Genomic DNA, 23,417 nt, shown 5'->3' on the forward strand with positions numbered 1-23,417 from the left:
TAAAAACTTCTGCACCTGATTTTCTTCTAACTACTTCAATATTAGTGTATGTAAAATTAAATTTGGCCTCCCTTTAAAACATGCTCTTCTACTATCTTCCCTGTTTTAGTAAATACCACTGCCACTCACCCATGCCCCAAAACAGGGGTCATTACCGGCTTAACCTCCTTGTCACCCACATTCAGCTCATTTCCATCATGCCCACTTACTAATTTTCTGAGTGGGACTGTGTTGGCAGCAACATCTGCACTTGGCAAAAATCCTCTTGAGAAGTGAGGCTGGGAGTAAGCTATTAGCAATTTGTTTTATGACCAAAACTATAGTCAATACTTGAAATGTGTATTGAGGGTCTTCTTTGTCGTTGGCTGCTCGTTTGGGGAAAAGGGGTCTGATTGATCTGGATGTACCTGAGAGAGCCACCTTATGGAGCCTCTTTTTTCTCTTCTGCATTCAGCCCTTTTCGTGTACAGCACATGGACCTGTCCAACTCGGTCATAGATGTGTCTACCCTCCATGGCATTCTGTCTCAGTGCTCCAAGTTGCAGAATCTAAGCCTGGAAGGCCTTCGGCTTTCGGATCCCATTGTCAAGTGAGTGGCAACCAGAGCATGTCACAAAGGCAGTGGTTTTATGTGTATGAATTTTGTTCCCTGCATATAACTGGGATGCCCTTCTATCCGTAGTAGGACGTAGAAAATATCTAGTGCGGTGCTCCAGCTTCTGCAGAACTTTCAGGGCACGTGGAGACAACAGAAGTTTGAATGCTACTATATGCTAGGTTCTAGAGATACAGTAATGAACAATGCATGGTCCCTGTCTCATTCATGGGAGAGACAGATAATTACCATGGAGTGTGTTTATCAAATGCATTGGTGATTATGTGGCAACATACACAGGAGACCTAATTAAATTTAGGCAGGGCAGCCTTCTCAGAGGAAGTGACTCTTAAGCTAAGTATTAAGGATATCCAGGCAGGAGATCTCCGAGTGACAGGACAAAGGAAGCAGCCTAGGTGAAGGTGCCTGTGTGGTTCTAAACTCTTAAGTAGTTGGAAGTTGCTGGAGCATAGCACTCAGGGAGGGAAGTGACAGGAGGTGAGCAGAGTCGGAGACCAGATTATAATGGGCGTCTATGCTATATTGTAAGAAGCCTGGACTCTGTGGTAGGCTGTAAAGAGGGAAGCATGGTGGAGAGAGTGGTTCTGAGAATGGAAGGAACATGTCAGAGTTGGAATTTATAAAATTAACTGGCTGTGCACCATGTAGTTTCCATCACACATAGAAGCAACTAGGGTACTTTGAATACTGTGGTGTTCGAGAAAAGATGAAACCTGATGTAAAAAATATAACAGCAGCTAACATGTTTGGGGCATTTAGTATGTGCCAAATACAAAATTCTTTAAAGGTATTCTCATTTCATTTTGACCGCAACCCAATGAAGTATGTTCTTATTGTTTCCTTTTTATAGATGTAGAAAATAAGACACAGAGAGACTGAATAACTTGTCCAAAGCCACACATTTAGGAGGCAGCCGAACCAAAATTTGAACCTGGCAATATAATAATTCAGAATTCTTGCTGTTAATCACTAAGTTTCACTAAGACAGGACATTTGGGATTGTTATAGAAGAGAGGGCAAATTTGAAAGACATTTAATCAAAAGAATCTGGATTTACAAATAGAAGTTTTTCTACAAGCTAATTCCAATTATGGGTGAAATGGTTATATGTTTATTCCATTGGCTTTTTTTAAATTCAAAAAGTACGTTGATTAATGTTTCTTACACATTTATTCTGTGCTAAATCATTTATTACATTATATCATTTAATCTTAATAACTCTACCGAGAAGATACTGATAATGCCATTTCACAGATGAGTAAACTGTGGCAAAGCATCCTGCTTGATGTCACAGAGATAATATGTGGATTTTAATTAATTAATTATTTATTTATTTTCTAGAGGCAGGGTCTCGCCCTGCTGCCCAGGCTAAAGTGCAGTGGCAAGATTCATAGCTCACTACAGCCTTGAACTCGTAGGCTCAAGTGATCCTCCTGCCTCAGCCTCCCAAGTACCTGGGACTGCAGGTGCACACCACCACACCCGGCTAATTTTTTTTATTTTTCGTGGAGACTGGGTTTTGCTTTGTCGCCCAGGCTGGTCTGGAAGTCCTGCCCTCGAGCGATCTTCCCACCTCGGCCTCTCAAAGTGCTGCGACTACAGGCATGAGCCACTGAGCCTGGCCAATATGTGAATTTTAAACTCACTTTACGAGAAGCCCTGTACACTTAACTACACTAGCCTGCTTTTATTCAAATGCTTATTGATCAAATAAGAGTGTCTTATTGGTCTTAATTCCTCTGGCAATATTCTTTTTTTCCAGTAATCTTGCGCAGAACTCAAATTTAACACGACTAAACCTTTCTGGGTGTTCTGGGTTCTCTGAATCTGCCCTGAAGACTTTGCTAAGCAGCTGTTCCAGGTAGGAAAGATTTGAGACTTGATTATAGAACTGTTGTATCAAATGTACAGTCATTCCTCATATCCGAATAGAATTGGATAAACTTTTGAGCTATTCTTAATTCTCAAGGCTCTTAATTTGGATAATATAAAATCCTTTGCCCTCCAAACTTTTCTCTAAACTCAGGAGTGCGTTTATCAACCTGTGGTTGAAAGAAATCTGTTTACACTTGACTGTACTGCCAGGTTTCTTTCCAACAATATCTGTAGACCTAACTTAAAGTTTTTGATTAAGTTGGTGCATTGTAAATATAGATCATAAATTTGGGCAATTCTATTAATAACATCTTTTATAATAATGTCAGCATGTAAAGGGTATTGAGTTACAGGTATTACTAAGTAAGATATTACTTAGTAAGATACATGGTTTATAAAATACACAGTACTATGTGTATGTGTGTGTTTTTTTTGTTTGTTTGTTTGTTTTTGAGACAGAGTCTCACTCTGTTGCCCGGGCTAGAATGAGTGCCGTGGCATCAGCCTAGCTCACAGCAACCTCAAACTCCTGGGCTCAAGCGATCCTTCTGCCTCAGCCTCCCGAGTAGCTGGGACTACAGGCATGTGCCACCATGCCCGGCTAATTTTTTCTATATATATTTTTAGCTGTCCATATAATTTCTTTCTATTTTTAGTAGAGACGGGGTCTCGCTCTTGCTCAGGCTGGTCTCGAACTCCTGAGCTCCAACGATCCGCCCACCTCGGCCTCCCAGAGTGCTAGGATTACAGGCGTGAGCCACCGCGCCCGGCCTGTGTGTTTTTGAAGTATCTCTTGGAAGTACAGCATTTGTACCTGTATCTTATTAATGATTTGTTGAAATAGATTGCCTTTGGATAAGAATTTTATCAGTGAGATAAAATGTAGAGTCCTACATTTAGTCAGCCATGCCAGGAAGTGGAGAGAGGGGTTTAATGGTTGGACATTTTCTCTGAAACCCTCATTTGCTCAGTTAGCAGAGACTCAATAAGATGAAATGGCTTTTTGCAATGTCAGCATATCTTTACTAGGAATCCCCAGGGCAATGCATCAATTTTTATTTTTATTTTTTTAAACATCTCGGGAGATTGCTCAGTCTGTGTGGTTGGTGGTGGCTTGAGAAAAAAAACATAAAGGCTAGAATTTCTACCTTCAGTCCTGAAGTGAAGTTTGACCCATCAGGAGAGGAAGGTGCTCCCTTCCATTTCCAGAAGGGGGCAGCATTCACTGAGGCCTTTGCTTTGATCCACTGACAACCTTCAGGGGCAAACCCGGCAGGCTCAGGTGAGCAAAGGTACCTGCTGCTAGAGAAGCAGGCGTTCCGTGCATAGTGGCTTTGTGGTTTCTTTACTGGCAGCTTAAGTAAATGCATTCCTGGGTAATGGTTTCATACTTTCCTATTTACTCCTCTTTTCTGCAGACTGGATGAGCTGAACCTCTCCTGGTGTTATGACTTCACTGAAAAGCACGTGCAAGTTGCTGTCGCACACGTATCAGAGACCATCACCCAGCTGAATCTTAGTGGCTACCGAAAGAATCTACAGAAATCAGGTTAGAGCTTCCAGGCCTGGGCCACTGGGGCCTTCCCGACAATGACAGATTGGATTCTTTGAGTGTCTCCTCAGTGCTCTTCTACATAAGTTGTCTCGTTTCAGCCAGTGCATGTGTTATTCCCATTTTTCAGATAAGGTAGCTGCTGACCAGAAGGGTCAGGTAAAGGTGAACAGCTAGTGAGCTAGTCAAGATTTGAACCCAGGATCTAGAAGTAGAAAACTTTATACTTGGAAACAATTTATTTTTAAGCAGAAGAACTTCTTTTAATCAACAAATTATTAGATAAAACCCCAACATAAAATTAAGTAAATGCAGTATTTGATTAATATTAAGTAGTGGTTATCAATTGGGGGTAATTTTGCCTGCAAGGGGACATTTGGCAATGTCTGGAGACATTTTTGATTGTCACAGCTGCAGGGGTGCTACTGGCATCTAGTGGGTAGAAGCCAGGAATGCTGCTAAACTCTGGATAGGATAGCAGAATAGCACACAAAATAATCTGGTCCAAATGTCAATAGTGCCAGGTTAGAAAGTTCATATTTATGACTTGTACTTTTTAGTTCAGTCTAAGAGGGCAATGAGGTGGTTTAGATGAACACAGGCATTTGAAGTCAGGAGAAGTAGGTAACAGTTACCATCTTTATAAACCTTAACATTTGGTTATGCTTTGTTTTGTTTGTATACTACTGAGAAATTTGCAAAGACAACTGGTTGCAAATGGCAAGTTTTTTTTAATGGCTTCACCTTGCCAGCTCAGGCTAACATTCAGTCTGTGGGCCGTACAAAACCTGTTTAAACTCCCAACACACATCAACCATATTTTGACGTCTTGATATTGGTACTAGCTTATTTGAGTATATGTATTTTGTTTGTTAGAGTTTTTATTATACTTAAAAAGATTTGAATCAAACATTTGCTGAATATATTCTAAAATTTAAGTAGTATTTGAAAACTACTTCTCCGGGACATGGTGTGTCCTCTGGTAAGTACGATATATCAGGCTGTAGAACACAATAGCTAGAGGGATTCGAGTGGACAGGGATTCGAGTCCTTTGCGTGTGTAAGGACTCCGATTTGGACTGCTGCCATTCCAAACAACTGCATTTTCAGACAAGGGGAACATTTTCTTTAGGGATCCGTAAAAGCAGCAAACATGTCTTGATTTCTTAGCACCCCTCCCACCCAATACTTCTGTTCTATATTTTTTCCCTTTAAACACTATTTTAAATCTGATGCTAGTATTATATAGTCATTCTCAAAATATGTAAAATATAGAAAAACACAAAGGGAAACAAATCACAATAATCCAACATCTTGTCAGTCTTTTTCCTGTACAAAAGTGTGTGAGACATGGTGTGTGAAATACGTTATGTTATTTTTTTTTCGGATAACTTCATTTTCAGTGGCTATGTGATAGTCTATCAAATAGATATGGAATAATTTATATTAAGGCAATAATTCATGCAGCCGATCTAATGGACATAAACAACTTTATGATGGACAGAGAGAAATCTTTGGGTGCATTTATAAGGATGGATTCTTAAAAGTGAAATTGCTTAGAAGTAGAGTCAACCATTAGCCACTATTCCCACCTTTGAATAGTTCTTGCCAAAGTACCTTCCTAGGAGTTTAAACTCTCACCTATGAGCATCCTCTTCACGTCGAATCCCACCACTCTTGGCTCTTCTGTGTTCACTCACAAGGGAAGGAAGGCAGTGTCTTGTTTACATTTCATTTCCACATCTGGATCTCACACTACTTTATTGAAAAGTTTTTCTGAAATGAACTGAGGCTCTGGGTGCAAGGTTGAGAAACTGCTCTAAGCAAACTGCTGTTAATTAAGCCATTTGGCTTAAAACTCTTCTCTTTGTTCCTTGAGAAAGAAAACCTGTTTACTGAGTTTTGGCAGAAATAATAGGTAATAAAATCCTGCTTGCTAGACACATTGAGGACAAGGGCGAAGAGACAGTGTAAGCTGAAGTGCTAGATTTTTAAATTATACAATGGGAATTAAAAAAATTTTAAATTAATGTCATTAACAATAGCACACACTATTATATATAATGAAATAAGATAGTCTGACATTGGTTTAACTCATAGACTGGTGCCAGACTGCCTAAATTCAAATACTCACCCTGCCATTTGTTGGGTAGCCTTGGGTGAGTTGCTTAATGTATATGTTCCTCAGTTTCCTCATCAATAAAATGGTGATAAATAGAACCCACTTCTTAGAGTTATAGTAAAGAACAGATGAGATATTTGTACATTTGGAGCACTTCTTGGCACATAGTGCGAGTTCAGTTACTGTTGGCTGTGATTACTGCCCCCGCCTCCGTCACTACCTTTCCATGGGGCAATGGATAAGCAGTGAACAGGGTTCTGGAAGACTTAGCTTTGGTCTTGGATTTGACCTTGACGTCTATGGCTAAAACCACCTCTCCTCTGAAGTGGTGACGGGTTGGATTTTATGGTTTCTAAGATCCCTCCTAGCTCAAGTGGATCTACCATTTGTGATGAAATGAAGGAAGCAGTGAAGAGGGACTCTAGTCACTGACTACTGTTGACTAACCCTTCCCACCAAGGGAAGACAGGGCTTAAATGAAGGCCAGAGAAGGAAACTAACCAATTTTATCCCCCAGTGTTTGGTTCTTTCTGCAGTGGTATCAAAGTAAGATTGTATCTAATTTTGTTGATGGCTAGTTGGCTGGCTCGATGATTGGTCACTCAAAATTTTATCATGCACTTTCTTCATATTTTGGTCATTCATTAAACAAATGTTTGCTGAGCAATGCATGAAGCTCTGTTCCAGACTCAGGAAATGTAGCTTTGAATAAGACAGGGCAAGTCACCCTTGTGAAGCTTGCTTTTCTAGTGGAAGAGCCAGACAATGAACAAATGTTATGAAAAGAGGTGAAAATGCAAAGAGGAAAAATAAAGCAGAGTAAGCAGGTAGAATGTGGCAGAAAGGGAGATGTTTTTAGGTGGAATGGTCAAAGAGAGGGCCTCTGTGAGGAAGGGACACTTGAGCAGGTGATTGAGTGAAGGAGGAATCATCCATATGGATATGTGAGAGAACATTCTAGAACAAAGGACCAGCAAGTGCAAAGGCCTTGATATGGAGCCAGTATATGAGAGGGACCAAGGAGGACAGTGAGAGGAGATGAGATAGGTAAGGGCTCTCTGAGCCAAGGCAAAAGCTTTGGATTTTTTCTGAGTCAGATGGGAAACCATTGGAGTATTTTGAGCAGAGCCATGTTATGATCTGACTTAATTTTAAAAGACACCCTAGTGCTACATTGAGAAAAGGCTGTAGGGGAGAAAATATGAAACAGGGAGACCAATTAGGAGACTAGGGTGGTAACATTTAAGGTGGTAAGAAATGATAAGATTTAGGGTGCATTTTGAAAACTGACATAATAGGATTTGATAACAGATTGGATATGGGGTGTTAAAAAAACAGTCAAGTACGATTCCAAGGGTTTTGGCCCAAGCAACTGGATTTATGAAGTTGTCACTTACTGAAATGGGAAAGACTTTAAAGAAGAAGCAGATTGAGGGGAGAAGTTGAGCAGTTGCTTTTAGACATAAATTTGGATGCCTATCCCATGCCCCAGTGGGTATGTTGAAGCAGTTGAAAATGCCAAGTCCAGGATTTAGAGGGGGAGATGTAGCTGAAGATACAGCTCAAATGATAGCCCTCAAATGTTAATGAAGTTTGCCTGTTCTTTGAAATAACTAACATCTATTGATTCGTTTTCTGAATAGAAAGTAGCTCACGTGACTTTCTTCCAAATTCTGAAGTTACCGGTACTCCCAAAACCCTTGATCACCACAGCTAACATTTTGGTATATTTGCGTCCAGCCTTTTTTTTTCCTTTCTCTCCTTTCTGTGTGTGCATTTGTGTGTAAATGTGAGTTTGTGTGTGTGTTTTGACTAAATTAAGATTATAATGCACTGTAAATATTTTGTTATGTTTACTCTACAATATCTCCTTGTATTTTTTCATGTCATGAAATGTTATCAAAAACTTTTTAAGAACAACAATCAGCACTGTATCCATGGAATGGATGAAGTTAATATATTAAACTAATTGGAGGAGGGGGCTGTTGTAACTATTGTTACGTTGAATATGTTCATACACATCTGTATTTTTCTAAAAGTGGAATTACTGGACCAAAAGGCAAAATGTGTAACGCTCTGAATTCTTTAAAAAAAAAAAAAAAAGCAGTTCAGGTTTCTGAAAGTCTGCACATAAAACTAAATATCCACTTGGTGTTGGGGGGGTGTGCTGCTTTATGGTAGAATTTCTTTTCATCTGATGGCTAAAAAACTGTATTTCTAATTTTATTTCATAGTTTTTGTTCCATTTTTATTATCTGTATTTTGCATATTAGATCTGTTACTTTTTTTTTTTTTTAAGACAGAGTCTCATTCTTGTTGCCCAGGCTAGGTCATCATAGCTCACTGCAACCTCAAACTCCTGAGCTCAAGCAATTCTCCTACCTCAGTGTCCCCAGTAGTAGTGACTACAGGCACACACCATTGTGCCCAGCTAATTTTTCTATTTTTAGTAGAAATGGGGTCTCTTTCTTACTCAGGCTGGTCTCGAACTCCTAAGCTCCAGCAATCCTTCCACCTCACCCTCCCACTGTTACCTATTCTTTGCTTACTTTCTATTGTTTACTTTTTTTTTTCCTCTTTATATAATAAGACTTTGTGTTTAATGAATGTTGAAAACACTTATTCCCAGTTTTCTGTTACTACTTTGATTTAAAAATGTTATGTATTAAATTTAAATATGTGTTACCTGTATGTTTTCTTCTATGTTTAAAAATGCCTTACCTATCCCAGGATTCAATAAGTAATCGCCCATATTTTTGCATTTAGAACTTATGTGAAATTTATGGATATATTATTTGAGTTGGAGAAATAATTTTTTCCAGTGGTGGTAGCAATATGTTAATAATCCATGATTTCCCTCATTGATTTAAAGTGCCACCTTTATAATATGTTGCGTATATATTCTAGTGTTGGGTTTTGCTTGGTTTATCTTTTTGCTATTGTGAGTGGGATTTTTTTTCCTCCATTATTTTTCCAGCCAGTTATTGCTGATACATAGAGAAGCTAAGGATTGTTGTTAACCAGTCAGTATACATTTCCAGTAGTTTTTCACATGATTCTCTTGGGTTTGGGGGGTAGAAAATTTTATATGGCAAGATGATCATATAATCTTTCTAATAGTGTACAACTCTAATTGCATTGTTCACACTTCTAGCACAATGTTAAATGATAGTAGTGATAGCAAATATCTTTGTCTTGTTCCTCATTTAATAGTGACCATCATGTTTGTTTGTTTGTTTTTTCTAGATGTCTCTACTTTAGTTAGAAGATGCCCCAATCTTGTCCACCTAGACTTAAGGTATTTGTTTGTTTATTTTAGATGAAAAGTTGAAAAATCTTGATTTCTCATTGAATGGGGAAAGGATCTTAATGTTGTATTGAAGGAACTAAGCAGTAGCTTATTTTTATCTTCTCCATCTATGATCGATGGGTGGTTTTGAATATCTTTTCTTCTGCTCTGTTACAGTGATAGTGTCATGCTAAAGAATGACTGCTTTCAGGAATTTTACCAGCTCAACTACCTCCAACACCTATCACTCAGTCGATGCTATGATATAATACCTGAAACTTTACTGTAAGTATGTTTTGTTTTTAATGCTAATAGAAGGCAGGGACCAACAGAGATACCTGGTGTTAAAATCCATTATTATTCATAGCAGACATTTGAAACTGAAACATTAATATTAGTATACCACAAACTGGTCAGGAAAGACCAGCAAAATGAACTGGGGCTGAGTGTTTTGCTTAAAATGTCTCATAAAGCTGAGTTGACTAAGATCATTCACTAAACATTTATTACTTAGCTGTAAACAGTTTTAATTACTAGCATACTGTATTAGTATCTGTGGGGGACTTGGAAAAGATGCAGAAGATAACCTTTACCTCATGGAACTCAGAACATAATTGGGAGGGCAGACCCAATGTCTGTGGGTTGGTGTCTCTAGTATCTTTCCCTCTCCCCGCTTCCGCTCAAATTTTCCAAGTCAACTCAGTTGATTTTCAAAGCCTTCATCTGGGCTTAAAGGAAAAGTTTAATACCTTCTAGTGATGTGTGTCCTGGATGGTCAAGGAATGAGAAGAATAAAAGCATGCAGGTGGTGAACAGGGAGGAGATTAAGGTCCAAAAAAAGTGAAGTGACTTATCCAAACCTGATGGCGAGTTACCGGCTGAGCTAGGTCTAGATCCTATATCTCCTGAACAGATGCAAAATAGTCTGTATCTAATCTTGTGGCTCATATAAGGGTTAATTTTGCCTGCTCAGCAACTCCACAGAATCAAGGGAGTGCAAAGAAAAAAGGAGTGTAGTCCATCCATCTTTCTTTTAGGAAGTGCTATACCCAAGTCATCCTGGGAATAATATCATCTTTATATTTTTAAAATGGTTCCCTTTATTTCATCCCAAAAGCCTGGAAAAGTCTTCATAATGTCAAATGTAAATGTGTGGCAATTTTATTAAAAACCACAAGAGGCCAGTATCTTGGCCTTGGTCAGTTGCTCTCTCTTATTACAGCCAACAGGCCCTGAATGCAGCTGCTGAACTCATTTAAATGAAAGTAATGTAGCTGCAGCTTCCTACTTGAGAAGGGTGGTGAATTTGAGTGAGAATTTATTCAGTTTTTAAAATAATGGTTTGGATTTTATAAGTTAGTTTCAAATTGATGAATTACAATCAGATTCTTCAGCTGCAAGGGCTTAACTAGTAGAATTAGGAAATCTGGTAATTATGTATTTTAATTAATCTTGGGGCTCGGGCCTGAGCTGGTATCTCATTTGGAAAAGCATTGCCTAAAAAGGATGCTATCATTTACTTAGATGGCTCTCAGATGTTGGGGTTTGAATTCATATACATGGAACTCATTGAAATTCCCACCTTCTCTATTTTCTAGCATCCAGAACTCCTAGGAACTTCTAGCGTCTACCCAAAAAGATTTCTCTGTCATCTATTCTTTCCTGTCCTTGCCATCTGGGCTCCTGCTTCTTTGCCTGTGCAGCCCCCTGGGGAGTGTGGTGATAATTCTTTTCTGGTTGCTTTTCTCAAGAGAATATATCCATGTTTCTTGCTTTTGTTCCTTCTCTGCAGAAAGGAAGAAGCTAAGCAGGTAATAACCCAAATGCTTTTTTTTAATCAGAGGCTGTGAGCCCTCACATTTTAGTATTTTTATCCAGTGGGATAATAGTAATAACGGTAATAGCAGTACCTGCGTAATAATAACATAGTTATACCTGTAGGTAGTGTGAATTGATGGTTATTAAAATGGGCCTGAAGTTACAGACCTAGATGTGAACACTGCATTATTATTTTTTACTTATCTAAATTTTATCATGAAATAAGAGAAACAGGGGCATCAGGAGTTTAGTTACCAGTCAGCCCACCAGCATAGAGTGAGAAAAAGATGGTGTCCTTTAACGTTAAGGTAAAAGAGTGTGGTTTTTTTAGGCATTAACATCTTTATTAATCAAAATCGGAACCATTACAATCAACACATTTTTGCCAAGGAGAAATAAGTTTGTTCCTGTAGCATAAAAATCCGTGCTTCAGGATTCAGTGAACTCTTGAAAAGCATTTTCTGCTGGTTGTGGAAGTGTTTTCCCCCATAAAAAGTTGTTGAGATGCTTGAAGAAGCAGTAGTTGGTTGGCGAGAGGTCAGGTGAAATGGCGGATGAGGTAAAACTTTGTAGCCCAATTCATTCAACTTTTGAAGTGTTGGTTGTGCGATGTGCCGTTGTTGTCGTGGAGAAGAATTGGGCCCTTTCTGTTGACCAATGCTGGCTGCAGGCATCACATTTTTCGGTGCATCTCATCGATTTGCTAAGCATACTTCTCAGATGTAATGGTTTTGCTGGGATTCAGAAAGCTACAGTGGATCAGACTGGGAGCAGACCACCAAACAGTGACCATGACCTTTTTTTGGTGGAAGTTTGGCTTTGTTAAGTGCTTTGGAGCTTCTTCTTGGTCCAACTACTTAGCTGGTCATCGCCAGTTATTGTATAAAATACACTTGTCTTGGCACATCACAATCCGATCCAGAAATGGTTCGTTGTTGTTGCATACGAGAAGAGAAGATGACACTCAAAATGATGATGTTTTGATTTTCAGTCAGCTCATAAGGCAACCACTTATCGAGCTTTTTCCTTTTCCAATTGACTTCAAATGCCAAACAACGGTAGAATGGTCCACGCTGAGTTCTTCAGCAACTTCTTATATGGTTGTAAGAGGATCAGCTTTGATGATTGCTCTCAATTTGTTGTCAACTTCTGATGGCTGGCCACTGTGCTCCTCATCTTCAAGACTCATCACCTTTGCAAAACTTCTTGAACCACTACTGCACTGTACGTTCGTTAGCAATTCATGGGCCAAATGTGTCATTGATGTTGCAAGTTGTCTCTGCTGCTTTACGACCAATTTTGAACTCGAATAAGAAAATCACTGGAATTTGCTTTTGGTCTAACATCGTTTCCATAGTCTAAAATAAATATAAAATAAACAGCAAGTAATAAGTCATTAGCAAAAAGAACATAAAGTGAGAAGTGCATGTCAAAATGATGTATAACATAACCACATTTATTTAAGAATGTATTCCAATCCCAAATGGCAAATTTCAACAATGCAAAAACAGCAGTTACTTTTGCACCAACCTAATACATTGATTTATGTTGTGAATCTTTTAAGATGAGTTTATTGGTACCCTATCCTTTTAAAAGTTTCTCAAGATAAAATGAGAATTAGAAGGACCCTCATTTCAGTCATTCTGGCAAGTGATAAATTTGAGATTCATTATAAACATTCCAGAGTGCCTCAACAATAATTTCTAGAGAGCCGTGTATACTAAAGAATTTAAGGCTATTTTTTTTTTTTTTTTTTTTTTTTTTGAGACAGAGTCTCGCTCTGTTGCCCGGGCTAGAGTGAGTGCCGTGGCGTCAGCCTAGCTCACAGCAACCTCCAACTCCTGGGCTTAAGCGATCCTACTGCCTCAGCCTCCCGAGTAGCTGGGACTACAGGCATGAGCCACCATGCCCGGCTAATTTTTTATATATATATTTTTAGCTGGCCAGATAATTTCTTTCTATTTTTAGTAGAGATGGGGTCTCACTCTTGCTCAGGCTGGTCTCGAACTCCTGACCTCGAGCGATCCACCTGCCTCGGCCTCCCAGAGTGCTAGGATTACAGGCGTGAGCCACTACGCCCGGCCGGCTATTTATTTCTTATCTTGGAAGTGAGAAAATAAAATTTGTCTTTCTTCTGTAATAATGTTTTAAAATACTTGGGAAATTGTAGGTTTTTCTTCCTCAGGACCTATTCCCATTTTATTTATTCCCTTCTTAATTGGGGAATTATTCCCTATATCTAAAGATTCTTCTAATTATTCCCTATTTCTTGTTCAAGCAAGAAACCCAAGCTGGAGATAGTAAACTGATCTGAGGTTAGGGGAGACTGAAGTCTCCTATGATAAGAGATTTGCACTTAAGGCATTTAAGGTTTTATATGGAAAACAGGATTATGTGGGTGAGGTGAGGAGTAAACCTGTGATAGAGTTTATAAATATCTTTTATTTACTAAAATTAAACAAAGGAACTTAAGACATTATTGATTTCATTTTATACTTCTTAAATTAGAAATAATAGCTCCTAACTATTCATTTCTGTTTGCTCTACCTTGGAATGCTCTTCAGTCTCTTCCACAGTAGTTTTAAAAAGATGCTTACAAATTTTTTGTTCTGTGTTGTAGGCAGTGCATATACCAAGAGAACTTTTTTCCCCGTCTCCTCCTTAAAATTTTAGAGACTTTCTGGGTTTTTGACTTGGGAACTGGTCCTTCATCCATCATCCCATCTTTTTACACCTCCCTTCTCACATAACACCTAAGTGGGCTCTGAGAGTCTGGTCTTAATTTCTTTCCTCACCAAATCTCTTTCCCAAAGCCATTGCAAGAACATTTCCTCCTTTGCCATCTGCCATACCTTCTTTTCCTACTCCCACCTACAGTTTCTTCTTTTAAATGTTATCCACTGCAGAGTGGCTCACAATTTGGCTAGTTTTGATATCCCAGAACCAGAATTCGCAGTTACTACAAAGCTCTCATTTCTCTAATTTCACCGAAGAGGGATTCAAAGTTGGAGTGGGATTACTGTCATCTTAAATGATAAGTATAAACATCTGTGTATTGTGATTTTTATACTCCGTTTCTACATTCCAGAAATCAGTTTACTTGAAAAATGACCGTAATTTATTCTTCCTGATTTTCTTTTGATCTGTTTTATCTACAGATCTTATTGTCCCTTTATGAACAAGTATATTTATTTTATTTGAACAGTGCTTTTATTTTCTAAATTACCCTTCATCTTGTATTCAGCTAACATATATTAATTGTGGTGTTTAAGAAACCTTGTGGGATGTAGAACACATACATTTAGAGGGATGACTGGAAAACTGGAAGAACAGGTTAAGCGAGGACGTCTTTGGGCCAACTGAACAGCCTGGGTTCTGTAAATAAGAGGCAGGCATCCAAGGTTTTAGAGCAGAGGAATGACACAGTCTGAGCTAGGCTTTAGGAGTACACATTGGACATGGTATATAGAATAGTCTGGAAGGAAGAAAGATGGGAGGCCAGTTATAGGGAAAGTTGGTTTTTCAAGTCATTATTGACCATATGAAAATAAAGAGGATGCTTCTAACTCTAGGTCATTGATGTGTTCATTGATCTGCAGTGGAATTTTGTTGAAAATCCAAAATAAATGTTCCCTTTCCTGAGACTTTGTACTATGTCCCAACCTGAAGCAAATACAGATCAGAGAGATGAATTTTTAGGCACATAGATCCAGGTTAACAAGAAAGAATCGTTACCAAAACCAAACAGTATTTACTTTGAAAAAACAGGCTCCCTTTTTTGTGAACCAGAATTTCACTGTTCACAAAGTTATATTTCACCTAATGTGAAATACCTAGGATTGGCTTACCTGTGACAGAAAAAAATGGCAACCTGTAGAGTGGTGAAGATGACTATTGGAAAGGTTGTCATTGGTCACCCATTTTCTCCATGTGTACTCAACTACATAACCCTATCTAAAATATCTCAGGGAATCACTGGTAGGTTTCATCACACAATGGACTTGTTGACTTTGAACAATTATTAAGTTCATCAACCCTGCTGACATCTCCTTTTGAGAAATGGAGCAAAGTTCAAATAACGGTCAAGTCCATATCCTTAAATTGCATGTAACTTGTGGTGGTTCCAACTGATGCCACGGTGAAACATTTACTATCACTTGCTTGCTAGTTTCTTCTCACAACATAGTAACCCCTTTCATATTCACTGTATAAATCAAGAATGGAGAAAGGAAACAAATATGGTTGGATTTTAAATAAACATCAGAGTTTCTAAGGTTGTTAGCTTCATTCAACAAAATGCACCAGTGTATTTCCTAGAAAGGCCATATTGCTCAAGCTATATGGTCTGAGCTTTCCAATTTGATACACCTTTGCTATATTCTCAAATCATTTATTGCAAATTATGTTTACAGATTGCATTTTATAATACAAAGTGTAAAAATTGGGTCATATAACTCTAGTTGAATAGTTTCCATAGATACTGCTATTCTGAAAGTCTCTTTCTTCCTTTCCAGTGAACTTGGAGAAATTCCCACACTAAAAACACTACAAGTTTTTGGAATCGTGCCAGATGGTACCCTTCAACTGTTAAAGGAAGCCCTTCCTCATCTACAGATTAATTGCTCCCATTTCACCACCATTGCCAGGCCAACTATTGGCAACAAAAAGAACCAGGAGATATGGGGCATCAAATGCCGACTGACACTGCAAAAGCCCAGTTGTCTATGAAGTATTTATTGCAGAATGGTGTCTCCTCTTTTTTTTTTTTTTTTTTTTTGGAACAAGAAAAATAAGCAGGAAGCCCAATTGCTGGAACACTCAGCTAGTTTTATTCTTTGTTTTCCCTTTGTCTTCATTCTGCAAGTAGGGAACCATTTGAGAGGGAAAACTATGAAGTGTTGCTTTTTTGAAATGACTATAAAAACTTCTGTCACTGCTATGTTCTTAAGAGCCAAAGTTCTAGGCCTTATGAAATTTTAGGAGAGCGAGCCTATAATTTCAAGATACTTTAAAGGACAAAATTTGAGCCACCTCTCCCAAGTGCCCTTCTTAAGTCTATTCAGAATCAAGCTTAAAAATTACCACTGGCAAATAATCTTCATAGCCTATGTGATATCTTTTATCTATTTAATTTTTCAATATTGCTTTATAAGACATAGCTTGGAAAAACAATAAGCTATTTGTATTATAAGCTAAACAGAAAGTGAATCATAGGATAGTAGGATTTGAGGCAATCTCTTCTGGGGATAGTTAAGGTACATTTCAGTTTTGCCTTTTGATTTTAAATTAGTTTAACAGAAATAAATAGCCGCATGTAATTCACCTTAAAACCTAAATAAAAAATAAATAAATAAACAACCAGACATATAGAATTGGTATAGGATTTGAAGGCTCAGAGACAATTTTCTATGACAGGTTAATCTGAAGTATCCTTTAATGTTCATTAAGGTACTGTGTTCCCAGAATTCTAAATTAGGTGAAGAAATAATTGTGGTTTTCTAACTTTGTAATCAAATTATGTTAACATGGGTTCTTTAGCTTTGAGAATGACTTGCTTTATTTTAGAAAGGTTGTATTAATCCAGCCTCTATTCTTGAAAAGTTGGATGGGAGAATTCTGAACTGAAGTTGCCTGCTGTTTTCCTTTGGCGCTTGAGGTTCTTGAGGTTATTTTTATATTACTCTGGAATCAAGTATTTTAAATTGTCTTTTTTTTTAATGGTCTCAAAATAATTGTCTAAAACTATCCATTTTATAAGGTATGGAACCTAAATTTCCCTAAGAAGAACTGCGTGTTCCCTTCAATCAGAAACACACACTAGAAGCAGGTATGTAGATCAGTAAGCACTACTTGCACCTACATAAAAGTTAAGGTTCAGGTGTTGAACCTTTTGATAGCATCAGTGAATTTATTTTTAAAAAGCTGGTACATAGAAACAAAAAGAGTAAATTCTACTTTTTAAAAATCACAAAAAACTAGTTTAAATTTATGACCTTCTCTTATGTTTAAAAGGCAACGAAAAGCCAAAACCCATCATTTCTATTAACTGTTTTGTTTTTTAAATCGAAATTTTTAAATGTTAGATACAGTAGTATGAAGTGCCCTTATCTGCTCGGACCTAAGGAAGTTGTAAAGTAGTGTTACACAGGAAATGATTATGCTTCAATTTCTTAGTAGTTACAAAGTGCTAAATACTACTTGAAATTATTGTTTACAGATTAGTGACAAGGGCTGGTGATAGGATCTGGTTTGGACTCTGACTTCCGGATGCCCTCAAATATACAGTACTTCCAAACTCTAGTCCAGCCATAAGCTATTTTGCCAACATGTCAGAGTAATCTGTATTTTTGTATGTGATTTCTACTTTTATAGACTGGTTTTAAAATAAAACACATTTTTATAAAAATAAGTACTTCAGCTAAGTTGTATTCTTTTTTTCTTTTTCTTAAGTACTGTGTTTAAAATTAGAAAGCATTCAATGTGCTGTGTCATTTAGCTTAGAGGCCTCTAAAGTAACACCCATCAAAAGGGAGCTCTAAAAATGGTCCTTTTTGACCTCTCTACTTCATATGCTTGTTACCAAATTAAGATGATAGTTTATGATGCTTTTTGAAAAGGTGCTAAATATAGGCTTATTACCTTTAACATGCTTCCAAAAGTAATAACATATTTATACAACATTTCAATTCAAGTGATTAATGTGGTAGTCAAATACTATGAATAAAAGCCAGTTGGCAGCACTTTTTAAATATAGCCTTGATCTGCTTATACCATGTATTTTATTGTCATTCAGAAACTATTTGAATAGTTCATCTTGTGCCCAGGTCTTCCTTTTGAACCCGTCCATTCAAATGGGGGAGTGGTGATTCTTGAATTATCACCCAGTTTTGTTGATTCTTCTTTTACATTATCACTACCATGCCTTTTTTTTGTTTTTAATGGTGAAAAATGTCAAAATGTAGAGAATATGATGAACCCCATTATCCAGTTTCAACAATCATTAACTCCTGGCCAATCTTATTTATTCATGATCTCAACTACCCTCCTCCCCACACACATAGATTATTTTGAAACAAAACCCAGACGTGTAATTTCACAAATAATTTCAATGTATACCTCTGAAACATAGGGCTTCTCCTGAATTAGTTCTGAAGCACTAAATATCAGGATGGTGTTGAAAATTCCTCAGTTGTCTCCAATGGTTTTTGTACATGGTCCACACATTGCATTTGATTGATAGTCTCTAAATCTTAACCTTTGGATTCCTTCCCTTTTTTCCCTTGCAATTTATTTATTGAAGAAACTGGGTCATTCATACTTTACTTTTCCATATCCTGGATTTTGCTGATACCATTGTTAGAGCGACACTTAACAAGTTAATTCGTCCCATATTTCCATAAACTGGTAGTTACATCTAGCACCAAAAAGCTCTAGACCGAGGGTGATTTTTAGCACCCCCCGAAGACATTTGTGGTTGTCACAAGAAGAGAGGTGCTACTGGCATCTAGCCAGTAGGAAACTACGGTGCTGCTAACCATCCTAAAACACAGGAAAGCCCTCCTCAACAGAGAATTCTCTGGTCCAAAATGTCAGTAGTGCCAGCATTGAGAAATCCTGCTCTAGAGGGTTGTATCAAGTTTTTTTAGCAAGGAGATACTTAGTAAGTAGCGTTATGTTCTTCCATTAAGAGATGTTCCATGTGGCTTTCTTTTTATATTAGCATCTGTCTCCATTTTCATTTTCACTTTTATCACTTTACCCTCTCTTGGACCCTTGATTCCTCATTCTCCTATACCCTATCCACACATCCACATATCCCTCAAATATGAGGGACACTGGCCAAGTGCACACCTTTATTCTGGATAAAGTCCTTGTGTCCCTTCTATCCTGGTGAATGCAATTGCAATTCAGCATTTATTGACCATCTACAATGTGGAGGATTCTATGGGTGAGCAATAGCACAACAGAAGGTGCAGAACATATGAGGAAAGGCAAGTAGTCTAGGGACTGGGCAAAGGAAAGAATGAACCCCTTGTCACTGGGTACCCTAACCCTGGAGCAAGCAAAAAGGCAAACTCTTGTTTCCTTACCACTCTTCTTTCCCACCTAGCCAGTATCCCAGGAAGTCAAAAGGTCTCTTCACCAAGAGACTAACTCTTCAAGATACAGGTCAAAGCCCTAAAACCCTGTACTAAACTTACTTTATGGACTTGTTTTGCCTTAATAATTTTTACATTTTAGTGAAGCTAAATATTTAAATGTTGGTATTTTTATATTTCTCAAAATATCAAAATTGCAGTTTTAAGCATTAAAATCACTATATTTAAGGTATTCAAATTAATACTTAAAATAGTCTGTCCTCTTTCTATTAATATCTATTTAGCTCCTCCTTGTTTTGGCAGTGATTTTCTTTAAAATGTGTCTTTAAAGACTGAAAACTCATTACCTTCCTACCTTCCTTAGAGAACTTAAATCTTCTCACTGACTTATGCCTTAATCCCTCATGAGTATTTTTAATGTTAAAGTTAAGAATAAACTACATTTGAAAAAATAAAATTGAACTATTATTTAGTTCAGCAGTACATTTATCCCCCACCACCACTTTATTTCATGATACTATTTAGGTGTAACATTATCCCTGGAATCTTTTGCACAATTGTCTTGGTAGATGTTATCCTTAAGTATAAGGATGCATAACTTATATTGGCACAATGGGATGAACTTTTTTAGTGATTTAAATTCTAAATTTACATTATTTTCACATCTGAACAATATATAATGTATCCCTAAACTTATATTTGACAAGTTTTTCAACTCAAGTGAATATTTTGCAATAAAATCGTGTTAACTGGCTCTTCTGCTTATTTAAAAAGCAAAATCAATGTAAATTTTTGTATGTTAAGGCTATACATTTAGTAAAACATGTATTATGATTTGCTGTACTCTGGCCATGAATATAAATACATATACAGTATCAAAAATATTAAGTCAAAATTATCTGTAAGAGTCTACATTTACCAGGTAAGCACTGTGTCCGCTGATTAAATAACAAATCATTCTGTGTCAAATGTTAGAAGTCAATGTGGTCAACAGGATACAGAATAGTATTAACATATAGCAGTGGGGAAAAGACTTTTGAAACATGTTGGGAAAAACAGAGTTTTCAAATAATTACCCCATTACAGTTACAGAAATGAGAAATGAGGTTAAAAAGAAGACATAACAATGGTTTAATTTTATTCACATATAGTTGCCATTAAAAGGTTAACTCATTCATAAAAACACTTTAGCTATTCTAACATCATTTGCTTCTCATTTCTTACAAATAAATCCCACCATATAGCAAAAATGTTAGAAATTATATTGCAATTTGAACACATTAAGTATTTTTAAAACCTTTTAAAATAATACAGCTTATGAACAATTGTACACATCAGGTTACTTATTAATATGTTACATATTAACAGATCTATGGTAGCATTTGGACAAACAGATTTTCTGGAGATTAAAGATGAAGTTGGCATTTTTTTCAAGGAGGTATTTTATATCTCTCAGTTAAGTTTCTGTAGTTTGGAATTTTACTTTTTTATAAAGTGATTTTTTTTATATATCATTAAAAAAGAATCAAGCCAGAAACTAGGTCCAAGGTCTGGGAAACCATTATTTTTATTTCTATCTAATGCATCATATAAATTTTTTGCTGTGAGTGTCTACATATATACTCTTAACTAAGAAAAGAAAAACTAATTCTTCTGGATATACATCAAAACCTAGATTACCTTTGTACACTAACACATAAAAAAAAAGTTGATAACATGTTAAATGTTGGCAAAACTAAGAGCACTCAATTTGACTATCCATCCTAACTTTCACAGAATTTACTTTTCAGCTCACTAGACTCAAATTTTATAATAATAGAATCTGTTTCATACAATGTGCATCCAGCACCTGACATAGTAGTACATGGCACAGAGTGGGTGTTCAATAAATATTTGTCAATGATTGAACAAAAATTTTCACCAGCAAGTGAAAAAACAACATGTGATTTGGAATAAATGGTATGAGAATACCGACTGTTTCATTATGCAACAACAGTTGTTTGCAAAAGTTCTAAGGTTACTATCATAAGTAGATCAAGAATTAGATAAAAAATAATTTCCTCCAAAAAATAAAAGAATTCTCATAATGGGAAAAAAAGAAAAGCCATAATAACATTTTATCCCATAAAGCTATTATGTAAAACCTGGAATATAAGCTAAGTGAAAACCACCATAATTACTAAGTAAGGCAATTCCAAAACTACTGTGTTTTACGTATTTACTAAAGCATCCATCCTTTTTCGGACAATATTCCTAACACTAGATAAAAATATTTTTTAAGGTTCTAACAAACTCCTAATACAAAATGTTTAATCAGTTCATCCTTTTAGGCCTTGAATCCATGTTAAGAGAGTTTTAAAGCTGGAAGAAACCTATTAGACTCAAACAATTTTTAAAAAATTAACCCTAAAGCAGCTACTGGATAATTAATACATTTGTAATGGCATCATGATTTTGTTCTGATACATGTATTTCACCCATGGTTGAAATTAACCAGAATAAATGTCCAAAATGAAAACATTCATCTATAAATAATTTCAAAAATGATTGTCTGAAATATTAAATCAATAGTCATAACAACATCACTGTATTCTGAAATTAGAAAATTCATAGCACATATAAAAACACATTTACCTATTTCAATTAGGTCAACGTCAGAATTTATCAAAATTCTCCATCAAAATTTTTTAGAATCTTGATTTTTAGGTACTATAAAAAATATGCACTAGTCAAATGATATGTGTTTGGTCTGACAATTCCACAATGTTAGGAGGAAAGAGAAGGAAAAAATACAGTTAAATTTCAAATCCTAAACATTTAATCCTTTATTTAAGCCTGCCTCTCTAAATTTAAAAAGATATCAGCACTCTTGGTTACCAGTTGCAAGCAATACAGAAATTTCACTGGTATCAATTCTAATCAGTTTAGTCCATCCATTTTCTTACATACATAGTAACTTCTCTTCTTCTATCTGAATAAAACAGCAAAATAAGACAAATCTCACTTTCTTTCTCACCTTTGAACACAGGGGCAACCAGTCCAACAATAATAAAAAAATGTAGCTTTATGACTGGTAGTCTGTTTCCGCTTTAAAAATATTTTTCCAATAATCAACATTTGTCATATGAGGAGATCCTTCACTGTTCTAGAAGCACAGTTCGAAGCTCATCTTCTTTATTGATCATCATCGAAGCAATTGCTCCATCATTAAACTCAAAAGAAGTTCCTCCATCCACAACCATACATGCGTCCCAACAACGAGAACGAACACAAACCCTAAGCAGAAGGAAATATGTCATTAAATAGTAATAGTTTTCTTAACTCTAAATAGGTTATTTAAAACCCTGAATTTTTACCTAAACTAGCATATCATTTGGCCTTGATTTTAAAAATCAAGTTGTTCTTTAGTATGAGAGAATTAGTAACTGTAAATATATGGGTACATTATCAAAGTTTCAAAATTTTAACATTCAAGATAGCACCATACACTTAAACATACAGCAGTAAATAAGTGCAGAGCTGATGGAACTCAAAGGCTGTTTTCATATGGTGGAATGTTGAGTTATTAGCATTTTAAGTATTGACCAAGTGTTTAACTATTTTCGTGTAAAATTTTTAGTTAAGTATAACACATGTACAGAAAAGGCATAGATTATTAATGAACAGCTCAATGAACACACTTGTTTCATTATCACCCAAATCAGGAATCAAGTGTTACCCAAACCTGCTGGAAGCTCCCTCACTGCCCTCTCCCAGTTGCTACCTCTGCTCCCTCGTCCCCAAGCATACCCACCATCCTAATTTCTATCACAACAGTAGTATTAGCTTTGTCTGTTCCTGAACTTTATATAAATGGAAGAATACAATATGTACAGTGGTATCTAGCTTCTTTTGCTCATTAGTGTGTTTGTGAAATTCATCCACGTTATTACATGTAGTAGTAACAAAGTAGTTCACTTTCAATGTTGTATGAAAATACTTCCCTTGTATGAAAACACCAAAATTTACTTTTCTATTCACGGACCTTTGGGTTTTTGGCAATTGGG

At 36.6% G+C, this 23,417-nt stretch overlaps 2 protein-coding genes across 8 annotated transcripts in view; one reads left to right on the top strand and one right to left on the bottom strand.

Annotated features, from left to right (window-relative positions):
• The window catches only part of SKP2 (S-phase kinase associated protein 2), a 31,638-nt gene extending 13,949 nt beyond the window's left edge, over positions 1 to 17,689 (top strand). The window contains exons 5-12 of one of the 5 annotated variants that reach the window (XR_006738691.1): positions 455 to 589; positions 2,379 to 2,477; positions 3,910 to 4,040; positions 9,412 to 9,463; positions 9,632 to 9,739; positions 15,787 to 16,937; positions 17,031 to 17,099; positions 17,490 to 17,689. Coding sequence is in view for 1 of the 5 variants with exons in the window: in XM_045566586.1 (XP_045422542.1) it covers positions 455 to 589; positions 2,379 to 2,477; positions 3,910 to 4,040; positions 9,412 to 9,463; positions 9,632 to 9,739; positions 15,787 to 16,000 (739 nt within the window). In the remaining 4 variants the exon portion in view is untranslated. Of the gene's footprint in view, positions 1 to 454; positions 590 to 2,378; positions 2,478 to 3,909; positions 4,041 to 9,411; positions 9,464 to 9,631; positions 9,740 to 15,786 lie in introns of all 5 variants that reach the window. The other 4 variants (XR_006738690.1, XR_006738689.1, XR_006738688.1 and 1 more) reach the window with 4 other exon arrangements.
• A 2,789-nt stretch (positions 17,690 to 20,478) lies between these two features.
• The window catches only part of NADK2 (NAD kinase 2, mitochondrial), a 45,628-nt gene continuing 42,689 nt past the window's right edge, over positions 20,479 to 23,417 (bottom strand). For all 3 annotated transcript variants that reach the window (XM_045565825.1, XM_045565826.1, XM_045565827.1), the window contains one exon: positions 20,479 to 22,647. In XM_045565825.1, the coding sequence (XP_045421781.1) occupies positions 22,509 to 22,647 (139 nt within the window). In that variant the 3' untranslated portion in view covers positions 20,479 to 22,508. The remainder of the gene's footprint in view (positions 22,648 to 23,417) is intronic.

This window comes from Lemur catta, chromosome 12 (assembly GCF_020740605.2).
Source record: "Lemur catta isolate mLemCat1 chromosome 12, mLemCat1.pri, whole genome shotgun sequence".
In the NCBI taxonomy this organism is placed as follows: domain Eukaryota; kingdom Metazoa; phylum Chordata; class Mammalia; order Primates; family Lemuridae; genus Lemur; species Lemur catta.